The sequence below is a fragment of the Conger conger genome, chromosome 9 (genome assembly GCF_963514075.1).
Source record: "Conger conger chromosome 9, fConCon1.1, whole genome shotgun sequence".
NCBI classification, from domain to species: Eukaryota; Metazoa; Chordata; class Actinopteri; order Anguilliformes; family Congridae; genus Conger; species Conger conger.
In genome coordinates this window covers 43,246,311-43,272,308 of record NC_083768.1, presented here as the reverse complement: position 1 = coordinate 43,272,308, position 25,998 = coordinate 43,246,311, and the positions used below count along the sequence as shown (strand labels likewise).

General features: G+C 51.5%; 1 protein-coding gene across 4 annotated transcripts in view; it reads left to right on the top strand.

Moving 5' to 3' along the window:
• Positions 1-992: 992 nt before the first annotated feature.
• The window catches only part of ash1l (ash1 (absent, small, or homeotic)-like (Drosophila)), a 45,733-nt gene continuing 20,727 nt past the window's right edge, over positions 993-25,998 (top strand). The window contains exons 1-7 of one of the 4 annotated variants that reach the window (XM_061253852.1): positions 993-1,122; positions 2,680-2,786; positions 7,990-8,697; positions 12,098-16,460; positions 23,727-24,552; positions 25,116-25,289; positions 25,916-25,998. The exon at positions 25,916-25,998 is cut by the window's right edge and continues 12 nt beyond it. In XM_061253852.1, the coding sequence (XP_061109836.1) occupies positions 8,185-8,697; positions 12,098-16,460; positions 23,727-24,552; positions 25,116-25,289; positions 25,916-25,998 (5,959 nt within the window). In that variant the 5' untranslated portion in view covers positions 993-1,122; positions 2,680-2,786; positions 7,990-8,184. Of the gene's footprint in view, positions 1,123-1,398; positions 1,542-2,679; positions 2,787-7,989; positions 8,698-12,097; positions 16,461-23,726; positions 24,553-25,115; positions 25,290-25,915 lie in introns of those variants that run through there. The other 3 variants (XM_061253854.1, XM_061253851.1, XM_061253853.1) reach the window with 3 other exon arrangements.

Sequence of the window (25,998 nt, the reverse complement as noted above, 5' to 3'; positions counted from 1 at the left end):
CACCAACCTTCCGGGGTCCCAGTCATGTACTGTACCTGAGCCACTAGGCGACAGGCTGCCCTGTATTGTAAATCAGATGGTGGCAGAGACTGACAACCTTTGGGCGGAAATAATACAAGGGATGGCCAGAGAGTAGGCATGGACAGAGAGATCTGGATAAGTTTGATTTGTCAGTTGACGTGAGGCAGGGAGTTGCAATGCAATTGTTTATGCGGGACAAATTCATGTTCTGGAATACAGTAAGTGGTAATGGGAGGAGATAGACCACTTGTGTTTCATATGACGTAGTGACAGGTGTGAATCAGCTATGTGTTGTTCAGGGTGAATGAGGTGATGATAGACAATGTACAGTTGATATGGACAGGCTGAATTTATTATGAAAGGTTGGGGACAGCTGCTCCAGAAAGATGATATGGACAAGATGAAATTCAAATGAGGGCACACAGACAGGATTGGTAAGAGACAAAAGCGTATCACTGGGGTTGTACCCTATAGGTATATGAAATTGTACCCCTTGCCATTGGATTAATTAATTTGTACCTTTTTGTTTGTTAATGGTATTTATTCCTACCCAAAATAACAGTATTGTACCTTTCAGGGTACATTTAGGAAATGTGTTCTTTAAAGAACAAAAATATACCTCCACTTTCTGAGAGTGTAGCTACTGAGAATACACATAAAGAGTATCCACAGGTTTATACGTTATTACTGAGTGACAAACCTCTGCTGATTGGCGCAACCTGCTTGTGTTTTTTCTAACAAAAAATGAGGGAACAGTTCTGTCTCATAAGTATTTTGTACAGAACGTTCGCCCACTTTACACAGACTGCCTCAGCATGACCTCACTGCAGAAAAACAATGCAATGAAACGAATCGCTGTTATTGTGCCAATAGAAATGCAACTTTTGAGTGGTTCGCGTATCCGTCAATTGGGAGAAGGGCATACCTCTTGAGGCCAGACAGGGGTCAGTGCAGTTGCGCAACCTGCCTCTGATGAAATTACTCCAACGGGAATATCGTGCAAGCAAAGTACCGATCTTCTGCGTGGATTAAAGACAGTCAGGAGAAAACACACAGTGTATCTGTCAATGTATTGACTTGTCAAATGGCAGTAAACAATAGGTAATTAATTGGAAATCAATTTCTGATATCTTCTTGAAGAAACTGGGAATAGATCATCACCACAGAATATCCGTGCAGCATCGTGTGCAAAATGCAATATATTTGCAATTTGCTTTATTGAGGATAAATGAAACAAAAACAAATAGAAACGAAAATAAAGCGAAAAGAAAGAAAAACTCCAACCAAATCTCCCTGTCTTTCCAACCCACCCCTCTTACCCCGCACCCCCCTTCCCCGTCTCCCTCCCTCTCGGTGTTTCTGTGAGAATGCCCGTGTTCTACTGACAGAACTGACACGGGCTCAGCAGGCATGGAGGCCCGGTTTTGTGAATGAGGCCCAGTCCAAATCGGCTTGGCTCCGATAACTCAAGCCCGAAGAGAATTCGGCGGCGTCGGAGATAGCACGGGCAACATACCGCTGTAAGGAAAAAAAAGAATGGAAAGGGAGAACAGATAGCTAGTCCGAGAGACCCATTTCGGGGCTCAGTTGATTCAACGCAGCCGCCATTTTGTTGTCAGTTTCGCGTTTTTTAAAATATACATATATTGCATTATTGTTCTTAAACTGTGGCATCAGGGAAATTTTTAAACAATTGTGCATCGTCGGTAATATTTTCATGATTTATCTACACGACTGGACTGGCTGTGAACACAGTCCATCGCATAGCCTAGCCAGCCAGTCAGCTAAGTTTGCTAGGCTATGTAGCTAATAGGATAGTAAGCTAACGTTAGTAAACGTAGCTATCTGGCTAAGTAATGTAATGTTGGCTAGCAACGTGTATTGTTATGTATAAAAAAACAACATAGATGTATACCATAAGCTAGCGGATATTGACATGTTTATAATCGCACAGAGCTGCAGATATTTACATAGACACGTAACTGGCTAGCAAGCTACTTTGCTTCCCCAGAGTGAGGTATTCACATAGCGTTGCTCGCTTGCAGACTAGCCAATGTTGGCTATCATTTTTGGCACTGCTGGCACTCTTGATAAAAAAATAAATAAACATCGTGTCCTCACGCTGAATGAGCTGTATTTGCTCGACACTTAAGTGAAAGGACAGTCGTGCGTCGAGCTATCAATTTCGCTTATTTACCCATTATTAACTATGACTTGTCTAATTTTCGGAACATTATACCCCGTTGATGTTGTGGTTTCGTGGTATGGGCTCTTAGCTAGCTTAGCTAGCTAGCTACTATTTTGGGGGGATAACCTGGCCATTTCTATTTGGACGGCGGTTAGAGACCGTGTGCGTGGCCAAATGTCTCGCTAGCTAAGCTAAGCTAACCGTTGCCCGGAGTCAAACCCTAGGTGGTCGTATTTGCTAGCGAGGAAAGCTAGCTATGTCAAGGTTGTGGGAGGTTGCTATCTAGCTGGCGAAGATTTATAGATTGTCGATATTGGTTAATATATAGCTGGTTAGCTTGTTATCCAGGCGAAGACATTCGTATCCACCAGTTCTTCTGGTTAATTAAAAATGGACTTTGCCTCGTTTTGCTGAGAGAATACTGTTTTAATTATTTTGACATCTTCCATTCTGCTAATTTTGCAAAACAGCGATTGCAACAAATAGCTACAACCGAGCGACCATGTTGATGGCTAGCTACGCAATAAGGGAATTTCTGTCCAAATAATGTGAACACCGATTTTGGACTTAAAGAGAGGTGAGTAACGTTGGGTACCTACAGCACTATTTCAGTAAAAATGTATTTTTTACACAGTTTTTGTGTATGTATTGTGGCTGTGGCTCTACGAATTAAGTGGCTATAATAGGCAGCGTCTATTTTGAGACCACTATGAGAGTATGAACATTGCGAGAACAGACTGTTTTTGCCCTCGCATCTTGTTGGAGAGTAAGCTATTTTTCCTTGTATTGGTGGACGCATGAAACGAGCTTTCTTGAAATGAAATGCTGTTTTTTGCATTCTATGTTTCACAAGGAAGCTGCATGGCTAGTTGACTATCTAGGCTAAACAGATTTACGCTTTGACAGCTATAGGTTTCAAATTCTATACGGGACATTGTTACGAGATTTTGCTAGCTAATGATTGTTAGTCCACCAAATTGCAACACTTAGGCGTACGCAGATATAGTTGGCATCGTAAAATAGCGGAATAGTGAACAATACTCCAGTAGTACTTTGAAGACGAGTAGGCTACTACTACAGTAAGATTAACGGCTGTTTACTGTGTATGTTAGTTACGTAATGGGCGATCAATTTAATGTTTAGTTAAAACTAAAAATCAAAGTTTCATATTTCTAGTCACAAGTGCGCACAGTTAAGCAATACAAACTACATTAGCTTAAGACCGAATTATGCCATACAGACTAGAGTAATTGATCAGATATCTGTTCCTACTGGTGGAAGTTTTCAGTGTTGTGTAGTGTCTGCGTCTGATGTTTTACGACACAATTATTACAAAGCTGGTGCTGAAACGGACATTCGGTTTCGACCTTGCTTATAATCATGTAGCTAACGGGTTACGTATCTTACTAGTAAGATACCAGCCCCGTCATTGCTCGCGATAGAAGATGAGGTAACCTTATTTAATTTCATTACGTACATTCCGCTGTGATATAGGTTTTGGACCTTAATTAATTAATTTCTGTGGTTGGCGTGTTCAAAATGCGTTGATGCCCCACGACGCCTAAATTGCCCTTATCAGTACCGTATGGTCCACTCCACGTACAGCGGGCGTGCACATCTAAGTATAAAAGCATGGCAGAACTGCAGATGACCTCTTAGCATCTCGGTAATACTGGATGGCTAAAACTGGATAACCCACCAAAGCCCACGCGATTTCTTAATTCAGTTCCATTATAACATGTAGGACATTGCTACGTGTTTAACATTGAAATTCTCATTAATTTTCCAGACCTGTCAAAGTTGAACCACTTTGCATTCAGCCTGTCATTTACAAAAAGGCTTAATCAACAGAAGGGTCCCGTCTCATTTCCCCCCTGAGACGTTTAATGATGTGAAGACATGTGGTTAAAATGTTATTGGATCAGAGGTTCCATTTACTGTAACCCTTGTATAAAAAAATAAATTAAAAAAAGGCATAAAGACCTTTAAAAAGTTTTAAACTCTGCGGACACAGCTGCAGCTGCACACTATCCTCTCTGAACCTTGTTCTTCTCTCTCGTTCTGTCCTTCCCTGCCTCATCTCTGATTTTATCCCTCTCTCGTTGTTGTGGTGTAGGTTTAGGCTGGCATCTCTCAACCTGCCCTCCATCCTTTTTTTCTGCTGGCCTATATTATCAACATGCTCCACTTTACCTACTGCCATTAGTCTCTCCTCTCCTCTGCTCTCCTTTGCTCCTCTCCTCTCCTCTCCTCTGCTCCTCTCCTCTCCTCTCCTCTTCTTTTCTCTCTTTGGAATCACTCGCTGTCACAGGTGTAAAATCCAGGTTCAGAAAGAAAAAGTCCTCCCCCTGTACTTTTGTTCACCTGGATTTGCTGATGAGCAGAATTCTTAAACCAGGAAGTTCAACTGATGAGTGAAATCAGTTGGCTGGTGTTCATGGGTGGACGAAACGCATGGCAGGACTCTTACTTTCTGACCCCTGGACCCCTGTTTATTGCTTTTCCTCAGTCATTTTAGGGTGGCACGGTCATTAGCAGGAAGGAGTTTCACGGTTTGAGTCCCGATGGGAACAGATCCTCTCTGCGCTGAGTTTGCATGTTCTCCCCGTGTTCGCGCAGGTTTCCTCTGGGTACTCCGGGTTCCTGCAGCCAAAACTATAGTATAGTCCAGGCACTACAGACGAAAACGAGCCTTCCTGGCTCACTTTCACAGAAACGGTTTGCTTGCGTTTCAAATCGATCTGTCAGTTGCAGTAGCAGTCTGGCGTTTTTGGCTAACAACGTTGTGTCTGTCTCTCCCTCATCTCTTTGGCTTGATTATTTTATAGTGTGTAGCAGACCCGGTGTATAATTTTGGTAAAAGACCTGGATGTCTGTGCCAGGAATTCAGTATTGCATTACGCGGTCAATTAAAAATAGTTGCATCATGCGTCATGTGTCAGGATGTGGGCTCGAAGTCTGTTTTGGGAACGGGGACCTTCAGGCTTAATGACGCAGCATCGGAGCAGGTGTTGGGAATAATGGGGCAGCATGTAGCCTAGTGGCTAAGGTACGTGGATGGTTCAAGATCCGATAAGATCACGATAAGATCCACACAGTTTTTGGCCCTTAACCCCACATTGCTCCGGGGGGGGGGGGGGGGGGGGATTGTCCCCTGCCCCTGCTTAGTCTACTCAACTGTAAGTTGCTTTGGATAAAGGTGTCAGCTACATAACAGAAGTGTATTGGGATGAGGTCCGGGGGGTGGACGGCAGAGGGGGGGCTGCGTCCGGAGAGACGTGGGAGGACTCGCTCCTCGCAGGCCGGGCGGGCTCGCTGACGGACACCGGCGGTTTTGTGAACGCCGCCTCTCGAGAGGGACCTGTGTTTGCTGGGGTTTTGCGTGACGCTGTGGTCCGGAACACCGCTCGGCTGGACCGCACAAGCGCTTCGTCTCCCGAGTAACAAGGGGAACAAGGAGGGGAAAATTCGGCTCGCTTATAGCGTCGCTTTTCATTTGCGTTGTGTCCTGCCTTAACGTGACGTCTAGTTTGACGAAGAGAGTGACGGCACGGACTTGTGCGTTGGCATGTGCTGCTGATGCATGGGTGTGTGCACTCCGACATTCGAGCGTTGGGAACGGAGAATGCACTCGGCGAAGGACTGTTATTGAAGGAAGGAAGGAAGGAGAGAGGAAGAGAGTGAGTGAGTGAGAGCGAGAGGGAGGGAAAAAATCTGTTTTTGATTAGCGGGTACACGGTGACTCCAGTTTGACCGTCGTTCTGTGCGGTTTGCAGTGAGGGGAGACGGAGAAGGGGAGCACAGGGGGGTCGGGGGGCGGGGGGGGGGGGGCGGGGGCTGGGGCGATTGTGCAGAGGGAGAGAAAGTCAGGGAGGGAGAATGGGGAGAAGAAGAAAGAAGGAGGGAGCGAGGAAGGGGAGGGGAGAAAGATTGATGGAGTGAGTGAGGGAGAGAGCGAGGGAGAAAGTGGGCGAGGGGTGGAGTATGGTATGTGTGATGGGGGGGTGTTGCGGAGTGAGTAGCTGTAGTAAACACAGAAAAGTAGGCGTGGGTCTTGGGAACGGAGCCCGGAGCCTCATGCCGCTAGCGCGGCTGCAGAACGGTAGCCGGCTCCTTATGGTTTAGCGGTTAGTGTCCCCTCGACCGCGTGAAGCCCTGACCTGAGCCCCGCCCTGACGGGCTTCTCTAAGGCCGGGGGGGTGGGGGCACGGGGCACGGGGCCCCCCTGGGGAGTTCCCTCTGCGCTGAAGTCGCTGTCCTGAATCATCTCGAAATGACTTCAGAGGAGAAAGCACCTGCCCAAAATGCCCACACTGCACTGCTCCGGTGCCGCTTGGCACTCATCGCCAAACGGGGCGGTGTGCTTTATAGGAGGTCCCCCAGGAGCGAGGAGTGGGGGGGGGGGGGGAAGGGGGGTTTAAGAACTGTAGTGCACCAGATGCTGACCAATTACCGCGCCCGTAAGTCCCGTCCCAGTTCTCTGTTACTATTTAGTGGCCCCTGTCGGACGTCCTACGGTGTTCTCTGCAGCACTCGGCAAAAATTGGGAGTGTCGGTCCGCTGCCAGCCCTGTTTGCGCGGTCGTTTTCACGCTTTCGTCATCCTGTTACTGGGCAGCACCGCAGAGCAGTGGTTCGAGGGCTGGGTATTCAGATCCTCTGGGGCGGCTGATGGCTCCCCGGGCAAGGTGATTTGTGTGCTGTATGCTGTAAATGTTCTGAGCTGCCTCCAGTAAGAATGCTTCATTAGCAAATGGTCCCAACAACAACAGAACGCTCTGATTCCAAATCTGTGCGGTACATTACATTACATGACCGTTATTTAGCTGCTGCTTTTATCTAGAGCTACTTACAGTTGATTAGGGGGACAATCCCCCCTGCCACAATATGGGGATAAGGGCCTTGCTGAAGGGCCCAACAGCTGTGCGAATCTTATTGTGGCTGTACCGGGCTCCAACCACCAACTTTCATGTACCTTAGCCAATAGGCTACAGCAGGGCTTGAACCACCAACCTCCCAGTCATGTACCTTTGGCACTAGGTTACAGTGGAGCTCAAACCCCCAACCTTCCGGCTCCCATTCATGCACCTTAGCCACTAGGCTACAGGCTGCCCTTCCTTCTGAAGTAATCTGTTTCTGTTTGGTATCATATCAGTACTGTCTCCTTGCATGCCTGTCTTTGATTTCCTGAGAACTAGGTCCTTGTTTCTTAACTTTTGATTTTGTTTCTTGATGCAGCTTCCAGTTAATTTTAGCTGGAGAGTCCCTCCCGATATAGCCAATTGTCAGCCAAACTAACCCTATCAAGTGAAGCTACTTAAAAGGTGTAAAAATAGAGGATTGTCGTTAATCCCGTTTGTCTCATAAATCACTGTCCAGTTTTTATATCTAAACGTTACCACCATTATGTTGCGTCCTAAAAGTAACAGTCACAGAAACCAGGGTGCCGTAACACTAATATTGCAGCACAGGCAGGTAAGCTCACATGTTAACAGCCTTGCGAAGGCTGTGCAGAAACCCTGTGTTTTGAGTCCTCCCATGAGGTATTCTGTTGCTCAGCCCAGCTCACTAACCAGATTAGTAGGCTATTTATTTGCTGACACGATGGGCAGATATGAGTCATATCAATGTGAAAACCCCCCACCAGTTCCCTGAATTGCGCCTATAGTTTGACCTTTTTAAAAATTTTTTTTTTTTTTTTACTGTTTATTAAATGACTAATCTAGACTGTCCAAATCAATAGGCCCCACCCTCATCCTATACCTTCCTTTGTCCCTGCAGCCTGAGAGACGGAGAGAGAAGACTGGACCGTTGGAAAAGGACAAACCGACGACCACGAACAAGGATTGCTTTCCTACCCTTGTTGACCCCCCCTCCCCCTCTCCCTTTTCCCCCTTTCCCCCCTCCCCAGTCCCCCACCTGCCCCTGGCGGCTCCGCCCGGGGGCACCACCACCCCATCTGCCCCAAAACCCCTGATGGATCAGAGGACCCAGGGAGGGTCCGCCTCTCCGCCCCCTCTCCCTCCCGCCGCCCCTCCTCCGGGGGAGCGAGAGAAGGAGGGAGGGGGTGGGAAGAAAGAAGAGGAGAAGAGAGAGGGATCTCCGCCGGAGGCTAGCAGCGGAGGAGGAGGAGCAGGAGTAGGCGGAGGCGACCAGCAGCAGTTCTCCATCAAGGAGACCAACTTTTCGGAGGGCAACGTCAAGCTCAAGATCGGGCTGCAGGCCAAGCGGATGAAGAAGCCGCCCAAAATCCTGGAGAACTACGTGTGCCGGCCGGCGATACGGACCTCCGTCAGGCACGGGCGGGGCGGCGGGCGGGGCTGCCGCGGGGGCGGGGTCACGGGGGCGAGCGGGGACCGAGACAGGACCGCGGCTCTGAGCGCCGCACCGAAACCGCCCTCTGCGCTGTCGTCGCCCGCAACTGCCCCGGCTCCTCCCCCACCTCCTGCCCCGCCGGCCCCCTTCACGGGGAACCCCCAAGGGAAAAGGGTAAGGGAGCCGGAATGTGTTAATCATGCTGCCCCTCTTCCATGCCACTGCAATCTGATCCGTATTCTTTTGTGGGATTGCGGATTGCTCTGTCATTCCTGCATCACCATCAAGCGTCACAATCGACCACAGGACGGAGGGTGTGCATTCCTACAGCACACTCATCCATGAGCCAGCGTCCATTTGCCTCACCATGAGCCCATAAGCCTCGGGGCATCGTGCGGGAGTGCTAGCCCTGATTGGAGGGCAGGCACATCTCTAACGCGACAATAGCTGGCAACTTCCCAGCTCACACCAAACATTCTCATGATTTTACTGGATGGTTTTGTTAATGTTATAACACTGCCACTACGCTGCAGCAACATTGTAAGAATGTTTTGTGTTGGCTGGGTTGTAGGGACCTTGTGGGTGGCTAGGGGTTTATAAACGATAACCCCCAAGGAGCTTTAGCCCATCCTGCCCCCTCAGAAATGGTCCTGCAGGGCTGTTGCCCGCTGCTATTTGGTCCTGGTATTTGTACCCAGAATTGATCGAGCAGGTCTTGCTCAAAATAACAATGTCTACGCCCGTGGTTCCCAAACCTCTCCTTCAGTGCCCCTTAATCGGCCCAGGTATTCCTCCTCAAGCACACCTGAAACAACTAATCGAGCCCTTGAGGTGCTGCAACAGGTGTGCTTGGGATGGAACACATGAAGTAGCTGGACATGCTGGGGGGGTGCTGTAAGAGAGGGTTGGGAACCACTGGTCTTGGCTATAGGGCCCAGCCCGGAGTTGTAGAGAGCTCCTTCACAGTGCTACTGTGGAGCCTGCTGGTGCTGAACACATTGAATAAGTAAGGGATAATGACCGAGGGGGTGGTGCATTATGCAGTTTGAATGCCCGGTGTGGATGTAGTAAATTGCCCAAGATGAACCTGGGGGCAATTTCCCTCCGTGAAGGGCAATCAGACTGCATAGTAGCGCACGGCCCAGAGGTCATTATGTTGCTTACACAACAGCTTACCAGCAAGAAAATGGAATTACAGTCAAAGCATTTGTTTCACAATTCCACTGCAATGGAAATGTTACCTAAGTGTTCCAGCAAATATCCAAAACCCTATAACACTGAGCCCAGCAATGGACATTTCCTTCGAGTCCCTATCATCCGGGTTAGATGAACAAGCTTTATGTCACTCACATTACCGACCTAGCCGACCTAACTGAACATTAAAATTCAGTTTGGCTTTAGGGCAAAATAGTCTCTCAGCATCTTTGTCATCGGGGATAGCTATCCTGCCAAATATTGAATTATATTCAAAACAGAGCTTCCTAACCTATGCATTTTATCATTCACAAAGATAGAGAACAAAATGTCCTGTATGGGTTATACAGAACATGTTTCTTACTTTCCAGTGACGGAACGATTCCATATATTACGGGACTGTTGGCAACCCTAAATCTAGCGAGACTAGCCAGTCTACTCTATAGCCATTCATTGACAACGTGCTGACTATGCTTGTTGGCAGAGGCTGGACACATCCCACAAGCACGTATGATATTGTAACACTTGGCTTGCTCGCTATTTCCGACGAAAAATATAAATATTAAAATTGTTTTATGGAGTCAGATTGTTGATTTGCAGTAATTTAACCTCAATTAAGCTTTTTTTTTGTTTTTTAGCAGTACTTCATAATTGAGCTTCTAAAAAAAATGTACACCACCCAGCCAATCAGAATTAAGCATTGTTTATCAGCCAAGCCATTGTATAAGGAGATAAAAGCTTTATTTCATTTCCTTCGTTGTTTGGATTCCCAAGTGAACTGCCTGTTGCTATGGCGCGCTTCCAGTCGAGGGCGCGGACGCGTTCGTTCGCAGAGGGCCCTGCAGACAGCGGCCACTTCTTCTGGTTCTGCAGTCTTATGAGCTGAGAGCCAGGCCGACAGGCCACAGGCATCTAGTTGGCAGGCGGAGCTGCGAATGTGCGATGGGATGAGACGTTCTGGGGCGTCCTGCCAGCCCAGCCGCTCCTCATGCCGAGGAACACCCAGAGGCGGAAGGACCAAGGGGTCAGAAAGTGAAAGTCCTGCCAGGGCTTTCTTCCACCCATGGGCTCAGCCAGCTGATTTGACTAAATAGTTCTACCTTGTGTTTGAAGAATTGTGCTGATTGGCAAGTCCAGGTGATTGGGATGAAGTACTGGGGAGTACTATTACTTTCTGAACCTGGCTTTTCCAGCTTTGGGAACAACGTGCCCCCCCCCCCCCCCCCCAGCTCTGGTGTGGTCAGGATTCTGGGTTCAGAGGGGGCGTCATATTGCTCAGCCTGGCATAGGGTCCCCTAGATTTGTGGTCTGTGGTTGTGGAGATTCACAGCGCTTCTTTTGTGTCTGTGAACCCTTTTGAAAAAGATTTGACAAGCTGAACGAAGCTTCGGACTACCGGCTGATATGAAAAATCCATTAGAGCCTCCGACTGCTCATAAAGGATAAAACGGCACATTTCCAATTTTTTTTTCTTTTTCTTTTTTTTCTTTTTTCCTTCGGCATTTTCCCTGACTGCAGCACAGCTGTGAACAATGTTCCTTTTTTTGTCCCTTCACTTCGCTGTCTGTGTCAGGTAGTCTGCGTTGTGCACGTTATCTCACCTTTTTTTTTTTTTGTCTGGCTTTCTTTTACGCCCCCCCCCCCTCCCCTTCTCTCCTCCGTTTTTTGTGTCACTGTGTCCTCTCTTCTCCACTGGCCATACCATACCCCCCCCCCCCCTTCCCCCCTCTTTTCTTTCTCATTGTCCTCGCTTTGACCCTGATAATGTTTTTGAGTCTCGTCCAGAGGTAGCGGCTCTCTCTCCCCGTCATGCCTCTCGTTCGCCCGTCTTCTTCGGTCAATTAAGCCGGGTTATTGCCAGCTACGGCAGAGGTACACAAAAATGTTTGACCTTTTTTCGCGACGTCTTGCAATCCGAGGCTCGCGTAAGTCCCGAGTATCCGCTCCCCATCTTTTCCCTTCATTACCCTCTTAATTCCTCCTCTCTTTTTCCATCCGCCTCTGCGCCATTCATTCTGTGTTATTGAGCCAGTTCATTACACCCTTTTAGGGCGAGGATATTTAGGGCGGAGGTGTCGTTAAAGATTTCCTTCAGAAGGAGGAAATAACACGTGCCCAGAGGCTTCTGATGAAAACGTCTGTGACACTAGTGGCGTTGCCAAGTCGTGTATTTTTCGGGAAAAAGAGCTTACATGGTTCAGTGCAACATAAGGCTTGGCTAGCTGATACAGTCATTTATAAGTCAGTGTTATACAGTCAGTTTACAAGCTAAAACTTTCCCGTAATCTACTGTACCTGGTAAATGCCCAATATTTTTCTGTGCAAAGTTTGGTTACAGTGTATATGCTCTGTAAATGTGAATTTCTGCATTCCTCCACAGGGTCCCCCAAAGCTGGCTCGCAAGTCGGAGGCAAAGTCGGACCCCTCTACAGAGAGACCCGTGAACCTTCATCGACCTGGGACAGATGACGGATTGACCCCGCCTCAAAAGAAAAGCCCCCCTCCATCAGCCAGCAGCCCTCCCTGCTCCACCCCTACGCCTCCCCCCGCAGCCCTCTCGATACAGGGCCCTAAGGAAGGAGGGGGATCCGATGGAGCTTCCAAACCCCCCCAGAGCTCTCTCGGTGAGGGCCAGAGGGACAGGGGTGTGTTGAACCCTAGGGGGTCCACCACCGTCACAGAGAAACTGGCTCAGCTCATTGCCATCTGTCCACCCTCCAAGTCCGCTAAGCCCAAGGTTCGCAAATTTCCCTCCTCTTCCTCCTCCTCCTCCTCCTCCTCCTCCTCCTCCTCCTCCAACTCAATTGCCGCAGTGAATGTGAACTCAACCGCCACGGGCCCCGTCCCGCCGCGTCCAGACCCCGCCTCGCTCAGCAGAGCATCGGGCTCCTCCTCCAACTCCCATTCCCCCCGCCCACCCACGCCGGTTTCCCGGCCACCCGGCCGCCCCCCAGGCCCGCGGCACAAAGACGTTCTACTGGAAAAGTTTACTGCCCCATCCAGGAAAGAGGAAGGAGATGGGGATGGAAAGAGAGGCAGCAACGGCAACGCTAATGGCAGTAGCAGCCCGGCAACCTCTGCAAACATCAGCAACAACAATAGCAACGGTAATGGGGTCAGGCAGCAGCCACCTCTCACCTATCGACCCGTGTCATTGTTATCGCCACCTAAGCTGACCTCAGATCAGAGGGCCGGAGGTGCGTTGGATGGGCGACGGTGTCCTGCCACCTCTCTTCCCAGGAATGGGCCTACCCAGACAGCTGAACGTAGCGAGAGAGAGCCAGACAGAGAGAAAGATGGCCCCAGAGACTTGAGCAAAGGTGGGCCTTTGTCTAAACCAGGAAGGCGAGAGGCTATGAGTAAGGCCGCTTCGCCTTCTCAGGGGGAGGGCAGAAAGAGTTTGAGTCCCAAAAGCCGTAGCTCCAGTCGGGACCGACACACAGCTGCCCCCTCAGAACCCGCAAGACGGACTTCCTCGCCCGCTGACCCTCCCTTTGCTGCGCCCCCTCCCCAAAAGGAAACCGCTGATATGTACCCCAGTTCACCCCCAGAACAGGACTGCAAGCCTCTGAAGAAGCGCAAGGGCAGGCGGCCGCGGTGGACGCGGGTCGTGAACCGGACCCAGAGGCCGACCCAGGCCTGTGCGACCGACGACAAGCACCTGAACCTGTGCAAGAGTCATTTGACGTCGCAGCTCGCCCCTCCTCACAAGCCCAGACCAGTAGGACGGCCCCCCAACCCCAACCGTGTGCCCCCCTCTGTTTCCCAGCTCTTTGCGGCTCCTCCCAGGAAACGAGGTCGCCCAAAGTCCAAGATGCCCCGGCTGGATGCTCCCCAGCCCGGCCGCGCCGTTCGGTTGCCCCCCTCAAAGGTGTACTCCCTGCTTAAGTCCAAAGAGGAGCAGGACCCCCCTGTCTTGCATCCGGAGGTGGACCTGAACCCTCCACAGCCCTTGCGCAGGAAGCGGGGACGCCCCAAGCGGCAGCCTCCAAACTTACCGCAGGAGGCCCAGCCCCCGACTTTGGCCCTGGAGGAGAGGGGAGGGAGTGGGCTGATGGCCGGCGAGGGTGCGGACGCGGATAAGGCCTTCCGCAAGAAAGGCAACGGCCAGCTGATAATGAAGACCATTATCGGCAAAATCAACAAGATGAAGACTCTGAAGCGCAAGCGGCTCCTCAGCCAGATCCTGACTGTGTCGGGCGCTGTGGCAGAGTCCTCGCGGACCGCAGGCGGGGAAGCCGTTGCGGCCGCGGCAGCCGCTAAGCACTCCTTGTCTTCCCTGGCGGCCTCTTTCGGGAGCAAACTAGGCCCTCAGATCAACGTCAGCAAGAAAGGGACAATATACATGGGCAAAAGGAGAGGACGCAAACCCAAAGCGTCGGCTAATCCCTGTGCTTCTGCTCCCCTCCCCGAAAACTTCCTGCCCCCAGCCTCCAACTCGCCCCTTCACCATCCCCAGCAGCAGTCCCTCCAAGCCCAGCAACACCTTCCTCCTCCGGAGGTCTTTCCCTCCCCCACGCTCTCGCAGTCCAGTGGTGGCCAAAGCCCCATTAGCGATGCCGGCTTTGTAGAGCCCGGTGCCGTGCACTTTGCGCCACACGCTCACTGCAGCCACTCGCACCACGCCCACCACTCCTTCCCCCTCCGCCCTCCATCTTCCCTGGCTCCTTCCCCAGCCCGCCCCCTCGGTCCGTTAGGCTCCTCCTCCGCCACCCCTTCCCCGCTGAGGAAGTCGTCGTGCCGGGGCCACCACCATCACTACCGGCACCACTTCCACTGTCGCAAGCTGTCCCCTCCCCCGCCCCTCCTGCCCACATCCCCCTCTCACCTGAGCGAGCTGAAGGAGGCCACGCCTTCGCCCGTCAGCGAGTCCCACAGCGAGGAAACGGTGCCCAGCGACAGCGGCATAGGAACGGACAACAACAGCACCTCTGACCGGGGGGAGAAAGTCGGAAGCGGGTGTGGCGGCTTGGGTGGCTTAGGCAGCCTGGGGATCGCCCATAGAATGGCAGGCGGAGTTCTGATGCCTGGAGTTGTCGGGTCGATGGCGGGGGTAACTGTCGGAGTCAGCCCGCGCGGCCGACGGAGACACGCATCCTCGGTGTTGCTTGACCGCCCCTCCCCCTCCCCTTCCCCTCTGGGCTCCGGAGTGTCCCCAGACCCCCGTAGAACTCCCCCCGCACCCCCGACCTCGTCTCTGGTCAGCCACAAGGAAAAGCACAAGCACAAGTGCAAGCGACGGGGGCACGCCTGCCCCGGGTACGAGAAGCTGAAGAGACAGAAGCGCAAGCGCAAGAAGAAGTACCTTCAGCTCCGGTCCCGCCGCCAGGACCCGGACTTCCTGGCCGAGCTGGAGGACATGACTGTCAGGCTGAGCGAGATTCGGATTGCCCACCGCAGCACGACCGTGGGGCTGGGGAGCACTTTGGGAAGAGGGGGGCCTGGGGGGCCCGGGAGCAGAGGGACGGGCGTGGGGCCTGGCGGGAGCGGCAGTGTTGGGGGAAACCACCCTCCCCCTCACCACTACTTAACCAGAGACCTCCTCCCCACCATCTTCAGGATCAACTTCAGCGGATACTACTCCCCCCACCCGGCCTACCCCTGCGACTCCCTGCATTACGTCCGCAAGCCGGACCTGAAGAAGAAGCGGGGACGGCCGCCCAAGCTGCGCGAGGCCATGGCGGAGGTGCCCTTTGTCCACGGGTTGGGGTTCCCCCTGTCGGGAGCCGGCTTCTACCACCCCTCTTACAGCGTTCCGTACTCGTCTCCCCCTCTGGGACTGAGCTACTACAGAGGGTACCCCCCTGCGGCGACCCTCTACCACCACCCCCCGACCCACCCTGCTCCGCCCCACCCGCACCACTCCCCCTCCTTCCCGCCGCCCCCTCCGCCCTCGTACATGCACCACCACGCTCCGCACCTCCTGCTCAACCCGGCCAAATTTCACAAGAAGAAACACAAGCTCCTGAGGCAGGAGTACTTGGGAGGGGGCAGGTCCCCCGTCCTGTACCCGGGCGTGGCCCCTGAGCTGTCCTACGGCTGGCTGCACGAACACAAACACAAACACAGACACAAGCATCGGGACCGGCGGGGGGAGGAGGGCGCGGCTGAGGGAGGAGGTGCCGGTGGAACGGGCTTGTCTGCAGGTACGGGTTTAGGAGGCACGGGACGAAGCGGTGGGGGAGCGATGGAATCTCTGCAGCGCTACCGGTACGGAAAAGATCCAACCGCCACCACCACCAGTGGCAACAATTTGGTAACCACGCCCCCAGCCAATTCCCCATCATCTTCCTCCTCGTCTTCGGCCGAGAGGTACAAGCGCAAAGATGCGCCCTTCCCCTGCCTGGGGCCCTCGTACTTGTCGGCTGGAGGGGGAGCCAGGGGCTACCATCACCAAGAGTCCTGGCTGAGGAGGGGTAGCCCCGATGTGGATTACACCAACTTCTCCAAAAAGACCAACCCTGGCCCGGACTCCTTCGCGGCAGGGCGCCTGCCGGACCCTGAGGGATGCTCGGACAGTGAGGAGGAAGAGGAGCCTCTGACCCCCCTGTCTGGTTCGGCACAATCACACGCCACTCCCCAGCACACCAACCTGTTTGCTTCTGCCTTGAGCCGGTCCACCTCCAGGGGTTGCCGGGGCAGGAGGGGTGGATCTGCAGCACCGGGGCTCACCAGGAGCTTCATGGCATTGGACGGGACACTCAGGAAAGACCGGCCCTCGTCAGCTGAGAGGAGGGAGACAGGTGAGAATTTGCTGTCTCTTGGTTTCTGGTTAACCCTGAAGAGTAGGTTTTTTTTTAGAATGTTTCTAAAAAAATTCTTTTTTTTAAATTCTAAAGCCAGTGTTCTAGAACTTTATTGTTTTCAGTCACCAGTAGCGATTGTTACCATCAGCATTAGAATGTTCAGTTAAGAACATTCTAATCTATTGCATATTTTGTGATCTCACACCTTAAAGTGTTAAAGGCACCATTTTTGTTATGAGGGATTCCAGTGTTACCTGAAGTACTGCAGTCTGGCGGGATAAGGCCCAAAATTAGCAAGCGACTTGGGTCAGACAGTCTGAAAATGGAATTAAACTGAATTGGACACGGAGAAGGAAAATGTTGGGTCTATTTCTTAATGTCATGGTGCTAAGAATGGCTGAATTGTAATTATGGGAATGTGGGTGGAAGCGGGGATAGATAACACCGAACAAAGTGGAATTGAGGCTAATACATTTGGGATAGTGAATGCTGGAGGTTATTGAGAACGTGAGTTGAATTGGTGGAATTGATCCCACACTCGCTTGCTACTCATTCAGATTTTGTTCACATTTAAAGTTTGACAGAATTAGACTTCGTAGGTCAGTAAGTAACCGCCAGTCAAAGTTACGCCAGCCGTTCAGCAATGGGGTGTGGTGTGGCGCGACTGGAAATAGTAATTTCACAGGTTTTTGGGCGTCCGGACTTTCTGGTCTCTGGAATATCGTACGTTCCCTATTGCCGGACGTGGAGGCCGCGTTCGCGTGGGGCGCGTTGTGGACTTGCCTGCGTCGGGTCCGCAGCGCCTCAGTTGTGCCGCTCCGCGTGGCGGGTTTAGTGTCCTGGGGTCTGTGGCCCATCATGCCATTGTGAGCGGCCGGTGCAGCGTAGCGGGAATTGAGCCCGGGGCCCGCCCCGGCCCTTTCAGCTGGCGTGTGCAGTCTGCGCGGACGGTAGCGTAGCGTCAGCGTAATCTGGGACGGGCGGTGGCGGGATTGCGGTTTTTGGACGCGGGGGTCGCCTGCCGGTCACGGATGGGGACGGTGGAGGCAGAGGGGAAAAAACGCGGAGGAGGGGGAATGGGAGGCGAGAACTAGAGAGCGATGGATGGATCGAAGGATGGATGATGAGAGGGAAATGGAGAGAGCGAGCACATTCTCGTGACCGGTGGACACGTACTCCCTTTCTTCGTGGGTAGATGAAGTTCAGTGTGTGATCCGTATTATGTTAACCCTTTGATGAGCTGGATTTTTGCGATGTTTTTTTTGTTTGTTGTTTTTTTCCAAAATTCAAAGTGTTCTAGAACTCTAGTGTTCCGTTAAGAACATTCCAATCACATATTTGTGAGCTCACACACCTTAGAGGATTAAGTATGTGTCAAGCATGTGTGCACTGCTATCCATTTTTAAATGCCTGCCCTGCTAATGCATTTTAGTGGGATAAGGACCAGTTAATGTAATAAAATACACATGTACAGAACATTTTCAGGTGGTATTCAGATGGAGTTTCGTAGTGTATTGTAAACATGTTTATTATTGTGGAGTACAAACTCTTATTGTGCTGCTGTTATTTACGCATGGGTGTGTCCGCCTAGCTCAAAGATTTGGGGTGTGTGCGGAATGGCCGTCTCATGAAGGGGACGTGTCTGCTGATGTGACATCACTGTGGCCATGCGTACCCTCGCGGATGCTGCGTGGAGCGTAAATCGAGCCTCATACGCTTCGTGTCGTGTCCTAAACGTCCCCGATAGACGAACGCACGCCAGTGTGGCACGCTGACAGGAATGCGCGGGGACGCGCGGTGCGTTCGGCCGCCCGGCAGAAGCTGTCGCCCTCATCACGAGTGCGCCGCGCGCGGTGGGAAGCCGCGGCTCTCCCCCCGGCCGGTTATAAAAAGACGCCGGTCGACCCGACCCTGCTCTGTTTGCATTGGCCCGGGCAGCCTGACCGGGCTGCGGGATCTGGGGTTAGGATCTGGGCACGGACTCCGGGAGGGAGCGAGAGCGGGGCGGGTTTTTTTACGCCGTTTCTCGAGGAGCGATGGAGGAAATGGACACACAGGACGAGGGATGCGGGGAGGAGGAGGGTGGAAGCGAGGGGGGGGGGGTATGTTGTTTTTCACAAACCGTTTGCCAGAGAAACTCTGAAATAAGCAGTTGCATGTGTAGTCTGACTCAACATGTGTTGGAGCTCTATTGATAGCTCTCTCTATCTTTCCCAGCCTCTCCCTCTCTCCCTGCCTCCCTCTCTCCCCGTCTGTCTGTTAATGTCTTACTGCATAGTCATCTATTGCGCTTTGTCTGTAACCATGAAATCCTTTCTTATTGCCTGCCAAGTCCAAATATAACATCACCGTTTTTGCGATGTTCATAAGCATGTATCCTAGATCCCATTTAAAGAAGAGTGACATAGACACCATCTGTGTCAAACCTAATTTATCAAAACCTCTCCTCATTGGTCCAGCTCCAACCAATCGTTAACCAGAGCAGCACACAAAAACAACTCAAGTTCCCCTTTATTCCTGATCAGTGGAAATAACCGGAATGTGAATTATTGAATGGCGCGTGCGTATCAGATAATATCTGAAAGGACGGTGTATGCATGTATGTATGTATGTAACGCTCTCCCGCCTGGAGTTTATGTGTAAAATATACATCAGGCACGTGTTGAGTTTCAGCGTGCCAGATTAGGACACAGAGACCCGAGCGGGAATATGATAAGGGTAACGTTATCTGTGGCACGGCGAGGCCATTGTTTGCTCTTGAGTGTTTTGCGAGTGCGACTGAAATGCGCGGCGAGTTTGTGGCCGTTTGTCGCATTGTGAGTTGTAACCGCATGTCCGGAGTGTCGAGTTTCAGGTCGTACTTGCACTGCGGGTCTCTCCAGTTGCGACCGGCCGGATTCCTGGCTCGCGCACGTACAGCTGCGTCTTTTTGCGTCTGTGGAGGATGTAGAACCTTTTTTCCTTGTAGAGGAGCGATTATTTTGTGGTTTGTCCGCGACTGGATGTCAAGGGCGTTATATCCTGCCAGTAGCCTCTCTATCTCCACCCCCCCCCCCCCCGGCCCCAAAGAAAAGCATTTTTCACGTTGTGCTATTGTGTGAAAAATGTGGCCTGTGTGTTTTCCATCTGCCAGCGGGCTTGACTGATTCCCAGAAACGGACTAACCTCTACGGGGAAGTCCAGTGGAGGGAAACTGACTCATTCTCTCTCTCTCTCTCTCTCTCTCTCTCTCTCTCTCTTATCCCTCTGTCCCTTTTCTCTCTCTCGCACTCTCTTCTCCCTTTCTCTCTCGGCCTCTCACTCTCCCCTCTCTCCCTCTGTCCGTTTCTCACTCACTCTGTCACTTTCACTCTCGGTTGCTCTCTCTCTCTCTCTCTCTCTTCCCGTGTCCCTTTCTCTCTCATTCTATCTGTCACCCTCCCGCTCCCTTGCACCCCATCACTCTCCTCTCACCATTCCTTCCTTTCTTCTCTTCCTCCAGGCCACTGAAGCCGGTTTGTGTTGGCCCATATCATCGTATCTCTCCCCCTCTTTTCTTCCTCAACGTGGTGGTGCGATTCTCTGGGACCCCTGCTCGTTCCGTCCCGCTGTGGTGTTGACTGACAGGGATAAACGGTGTCGGTGCTGTAACACGCCAGAGAGCTGCAGCTGGCTCAATCCCTACCCCCACCCCCCCTCCCCCCCAAAGCGCTCGCGGCCAGATGCAGATGTTGGGGTACGGACCGTCAGGTCCTGGGTTCCGGTGCAGTTGCCGGAGGAGTGCTCTGGGCTTCCGTCCTCCTGTTGCTCCTGGGAATACTGGGAATAGTGTATTTTTCTGATCTGAAACAGACTGGATGCACTGGCAGCTCGTAGTGACTTCATCCCTGTGGAGCTGAGTGTCTGTCGTCTCCCAACTGCATCTTCAGCCAATCTGGGTCTGCTCGCATCTCGGTACTTATATAAACACCTCCATTTACATTCTCGTTTTAGGGAGGGAGGACTTAAGGTACTGTCTGAAAAGGTGTGTTTTCAGTCTGCGTCGAAATATGGGGAGGGATTCTGCTGTTCTGATAGTGGTAGGCAAGTCATTCCACCACCGAGGAACCAGAACGGAGAATGTGAACGTGCTGCCCGACCACCTGGAACTTGTAATGAGGGGACCAGAGCTGGCAGACCGGAGTGGTCTTGCTGGGGTGTAGGGATTCACATTCACACGGAAACACATTTCCCAAAAATCGTTTTGCTACGCCAAACCCAAAGTGGCACTTTCAGCCCTTCAGTTCCCTGCTAGAATATTTATTGTGTTCGGTTTGTCTTGATTAAACCGTTCCCATTAAAGGATTGTCACTGGTAGATGGAGCTCACTGCTCAGTCATTGTACACGGTGTCACCATACACCACAGAAGAAGACCTCTATCATTATCGTAGTCTTCTGAGCGGCTGGATGCATTGTCCTCCTGTCACGGGTGGAATTATAGGCTTCTTACCGTAACAATCAGGCACAAAATGGAGTAAGTGCAGTCAGTCCACGGAAAAGATGTGTGTGTCCCTTAGATCCACTTCTTATGTGTATATCTCCAGAGGCGTGCAGAGAGATTGTTTTACTCCTAATGCCAGAATTGGGGACGCATCCCCCCCCCTTTCACAGTTTGCAAAGCCTCGGTCTGCACCTTTGTTAACGTCTCGGTCCTGACGGCTGTCAGTCAGACTGACTGATTCAGGTTGTTATTCGAGCATAAACTGATCAGAGCATCATGCACCCTTCACTCCTCGGTGTCTTCTCTTGCTCTAATAAGAGCGGCAGTCGTACCCTGGCTGGTCCGTGTTAGGCTCTGTTTGTTCAGGATCGATTCTAGGGCAAACAAAGCAAGTACATACAAAGGTGAAAGGCCTGATTATACTGTCAAAGATTACTAACATCTTGCTGCTTATCAAATTGCCTCTTCCTTTTCTTTAAAAACAATTGGTTAACAAATGGGTTATAAGCAGTTAATAGCTTGGTAATAAGATTGTGGTTTGTGTATAAGTAATATATTAATTAATTGTAGTTCCCCAGTTGAGTTTGTTCTCTAAGTTTGCAGTTGTACTCTTAACGCCCAGTGTCCTGTGCCAGTGTTGAGGAAGCAGAGGTCCCCTCTCTCCTGAAGCTGTTGTCAGTACCAAATCTGTTCATTACCTGCCGTTATATTGAGTGATGTAGCGTAGCCTACTTGATGATCATGATGCAGCTGAACATATGTCATTGATGTTTTTCAACTCGTGAATTCATTCCGTATAAGGTATTTGTCCGCATTCAGTAGTTATTCTGGATGGGCACATTATTTTAAGGTTGTTATTTTAATAATGCAAGTTCAGCACTTCCTCTCTGCATAAACCCACCTGAAACAAACCAGAACACCCCCGTCATTCCATGCTGCAGGGCATCCTAGCAGATCTGGTAACCAGGTAGATCGGGCAACCGGGCAGATCTGGCAACTGAGATCTGGTCCTGACGTGGGCTGCCGCCTCTCGTTTGGCGTGGCGCGGGGTCTGTGCGTTCGGTTGGCTGCGCCACAGACTGCAGGAATGCGATTGGCCGGAGGGGGGGGGCGGTCGGTCCTGGCAGCTGGCACTGTTTTCAGCTCAAAAAAAAATGTCTTACCTTTTTCACAGTCTGCACATTGAATTCCAGTGGTTCAGCAGTGCAAATGTGCCCTTAAAATGCAGTATGATCGCTACACTGGAGTCTGGTGCTGCAGACCTACAGCCCTGCTGAATTTGAACACCTTGAGCGCAAACCGCAAACTACGTGTGCCCGTGTAATCGGCCGTCTTTCGGAGATTTAGTATGCCAGACTAACGTTCCGGGAGAAGAAAACGAGAGGAGGTTGGGGGGTGAGGGGGGGGGTGTCTCGTCTTTTTTTAAATCTGCAGCGTTTGCAAAAGCGTGCGGAGCAGACAATGTCTGGGGAAAAAGGCTTTTGACTGAAGAAAAAGTAGCATGTTTGATGACACCACCTCTCTGCCGGTAAAAGACATTACTGATCTGACGTCAGGCAGGCTGTCAGACACTTGCTTTGGGGCGAGGCTGGATGTTCATAAAAAAAACAAAAAAACGTGTAGCTTAAGTATCAGTGCTGAGACAAGGGAAACAGTTTAACCCTTTCAGGTGTGAGGTCTCAAATATGTGATTAGAATGTACTGGACTGAACACTCTAATGCTGATGTAACAATCACTGCTGGTAACCGAGAGCGATGGAGTTCTGGAACACTGACTTTAGAAATTTGAAAAAACATTCCAAAGACTCTTCAAAGGCTTCAAAGACTCTAAACTCATGCCTGACCTGACTAGTTGCCTGCAGCTAGTTGCTTCTCAATAGGGAAAATATGTATGATTATTTTTTCTGGATTGTTGGGTGTTGTGGTTTCTCGTCCTGCTTGAAACTGCTTTGGAAAACAGTATGGGGAACAGCCTTTGTGATTTTGATGACCGGCTGGAATGTCGGTCCTGCGTTTTAAGTCTTTTAAATCTGACGTAGCAGCATTTTCATTGAATAAATGGCGAATACGTGTAGCGCACGGCGCGGCCCGAGTCCCGTTTTGTTTGGGCGCTAGCGACGGTGGTGTTTTCGCCGGGGATGATAAAATGAGCCTCTGTTTGACAGCAGTTTTTCTTGCCGATAAGACCGCCTCGCTCACGCCTCTAATGTGATCTAAACGCTTTCCGCTTTGATGTGCGAAGCTCGCTCCCGGAGGGCATGACTGAAACGGATGGCGGGGCTGGTGTAGCGAGGAAAAGGCTCTCTCCGCACACTGTGGTTTTCACAGTATCACAGCCATGTGACACTCTGTTTTCACTGCGCACTGTTTTATGATATATGCACTTTTTGGGCCTTTTGGGATTTTGCTGTTTATTATTATTATTATTATTATTATTTTCTTCAACCACTGTTGGATAACGTATTCTAGTTTTATAGTGCTGAAAATACGTACTAAGAAATCACATGTAATAATTTGTATATGTATGTATCTATATGTCTAGAATATAATATAACATCTATATGGTATAATAAATACAATGCAATGACCTTGCTTATATGCGGTTTTAATATGATTCCAAGAACTCCAGGTAGTGAGTGATCGGTGATGTCATTGTGGCTGATGTCAGGATGACGTCATTCTGGCTGATGTCAGGATGACATCATTCTAACATCATTTGAGAGATGCAGGCCGTGACACAGCCTTATTGCACCCGTTTCATTCTGCCCCGTGAGTCACGCTCTCCCTCTCCCCTTCTCCTCAGCAGGCTTGCCGACGGGCGCGGAGCCCCGCGGCGCCCCCGAAGGCCTGGAGGAGACATTGCACCCGCAGCACGGCCTGCACCCTCACCTGCACTACCCCTCCCGCCACTCCTTGCACTGCGGCCACGACGTGCCTCTGGCGGGTCTCCAGGGCCCCTGGGGGCCTCGGCAGCCCAGCCCCTCAGCCAGACCCTCCCCGACCTGCCTCCTGGACCCGGCCGCCCGGTCCCCCGGCCCCCTCCGAGCGAGGCAGGCCCCCCTGCACCGGCCCGGCCGGGGGTGCGAGAGGGCGCTGTCCACCAAGCGCAGCCTGGACCACGTCAACAAGATCCTCCGGGCCAAGAAGCTCCAGAGGCAGGCTCGCGTGGGCAACAACGTGGTGAAGAAGAGGGGCCCCGGGCGCCCCAGGAAGTACCCGCCCCCGTCCCCGCCCCCGTCCCCGCCCAGCCCGCCCCCCGCCGCCCCGCAGACCCCGCCGCCCCCCCACAGGGAGAGGGGCGACACCGTGCAGGACGTGATCGAGGCCGTGGTGCAGGGGCAGCACCGGCCCGGCCAGAAACGCAAGAGGTGGGAGAGGGACCGGCAGGAGGAGGACGAAGAGGAGGAGGACGAAGAGGACCCGGACCAGGAGGAAGAGGACCCGGACCGGGAGGAAGAGGAGGATGAGGCGGAGGGGGAGGAGGGCGAGGAAGAAGTGGAGGATGAGCGCGATGAGGAGGAGGATAGGGCGAAGGGAGGGAAAGAGGAGGAGAGGAGCCGGGGAGCAGGCCCACGGGGGGAGCTGAGGAGGCCGTGGTTCAGTCCGGAGGAGCTGCACGGGTTTCACAGGTCAGTCCGGTTTACAGCGCAATTACATCAATTATGTAGCACATGATGTAAAAAATGGAATTCAAATTCCAGAATATCTCAAATAAATAAAGACGCAGCAACATACCAGGACATATAACCAACCAAAATACTTGTAGCCAGTGGTACTGGATAATTTCAGGAGGTTAATGGTCGCAAGCTAGATCAAGTTTCAGGTTTTAATTGTGATTTAAAACTGCCAGTCCACATCGTTAACTGCCGTTTTAGCATCAGAACACAGCCTCGCCCCCTGATCTGCAGTTCGTCTGTTACACAGATAAGGATGACATCATGCTGAAAGTATCCTAAAAAAATCTCCGAGCCCAAAAATGACAGTGTCCCACAGTTTTACTGGGAGCTCTCTGGCCAGCGTTTTGCATTTCGGCACGCTTGCTTCCAATGCCAACATGAGTGATTTTTTTTGGTTTTTACTCAATAAATCATAATAGACTGCCCCCTGGTGGCATCTCCTGACCATTACTCCAAAGTATCAAAATCTTTCTCTTCTGCCTTTTCCTGCTGCTAATCTTTCTCATTTTTCTTAGTGCTCTGGAGGGCACACCTGGTAGCCACGCCCCGCCCGAGTGTTTGGCCCAATCGTCGGTGGAGCCGCCCGCGCCCGTAGCCCCGCCCAGCCAGCGGGAGAAAAGAGCGGCCAGGCCTCCTAAGAAGAAGTTCCAGAGGGCTGGCTTGTACTCTGACGTCTACAAGACCACAGAGTGAGTTACAGGCACGCGATGTACTGGCCTCTTCACACTGTACTGGCTCAAGTAAACCGTTATGAGGCTGAGAAATAAGATAAAAAGCACGCGGAGTAACCAACCAGTAGCCAACCAGTAAGCTTGCCAAAACATACTGTTTGTACCTCTGTCCAAATACTTACGGACTGCACTGTAAGCATGCTAGCCCCTCTGACCGACATTCACAGACACAGTTACAGGCACGTAAACATGCTAGCCCCTCTGAATGAGACTCACAGAGAGAGTTACAGGCATATAAACATTCTAGCCCTTCTGAGTGACACTCACGACCACACCTCAGGAAGAGGCCTTTTGCTCCCTCTTTTACACATCTAGCAAGCTGACCATCTCCTCCTCTTCTTCCCTTCTCTTCCCTTTTTACTTTGTCTTCACCGCTCTGCCTCTGTCGGGTGATAGGCGACGTATTCGCACGTGTTAAATGCCAGATTTTGTTACTATTCTCAAGTTTTTGGTTAATTTAGTCTCTCTTGCACATTCTCTCATACCTCGCACTCACTCTCTCTCTCTCTCTCTCACTCTCTCTCTCTCCCTCTCTCTCTCCCTCTCTCTCTCTCTCTCTCTCACACCCTCCCTCTCTCTCTCAGTCCTCGCAGTCAGCTGCTGCAGCTGAAGAAGGAGAGGCTGGAGTACACACCCGGGGAGCACGAGCACGGCCTGTTCCCAGCTC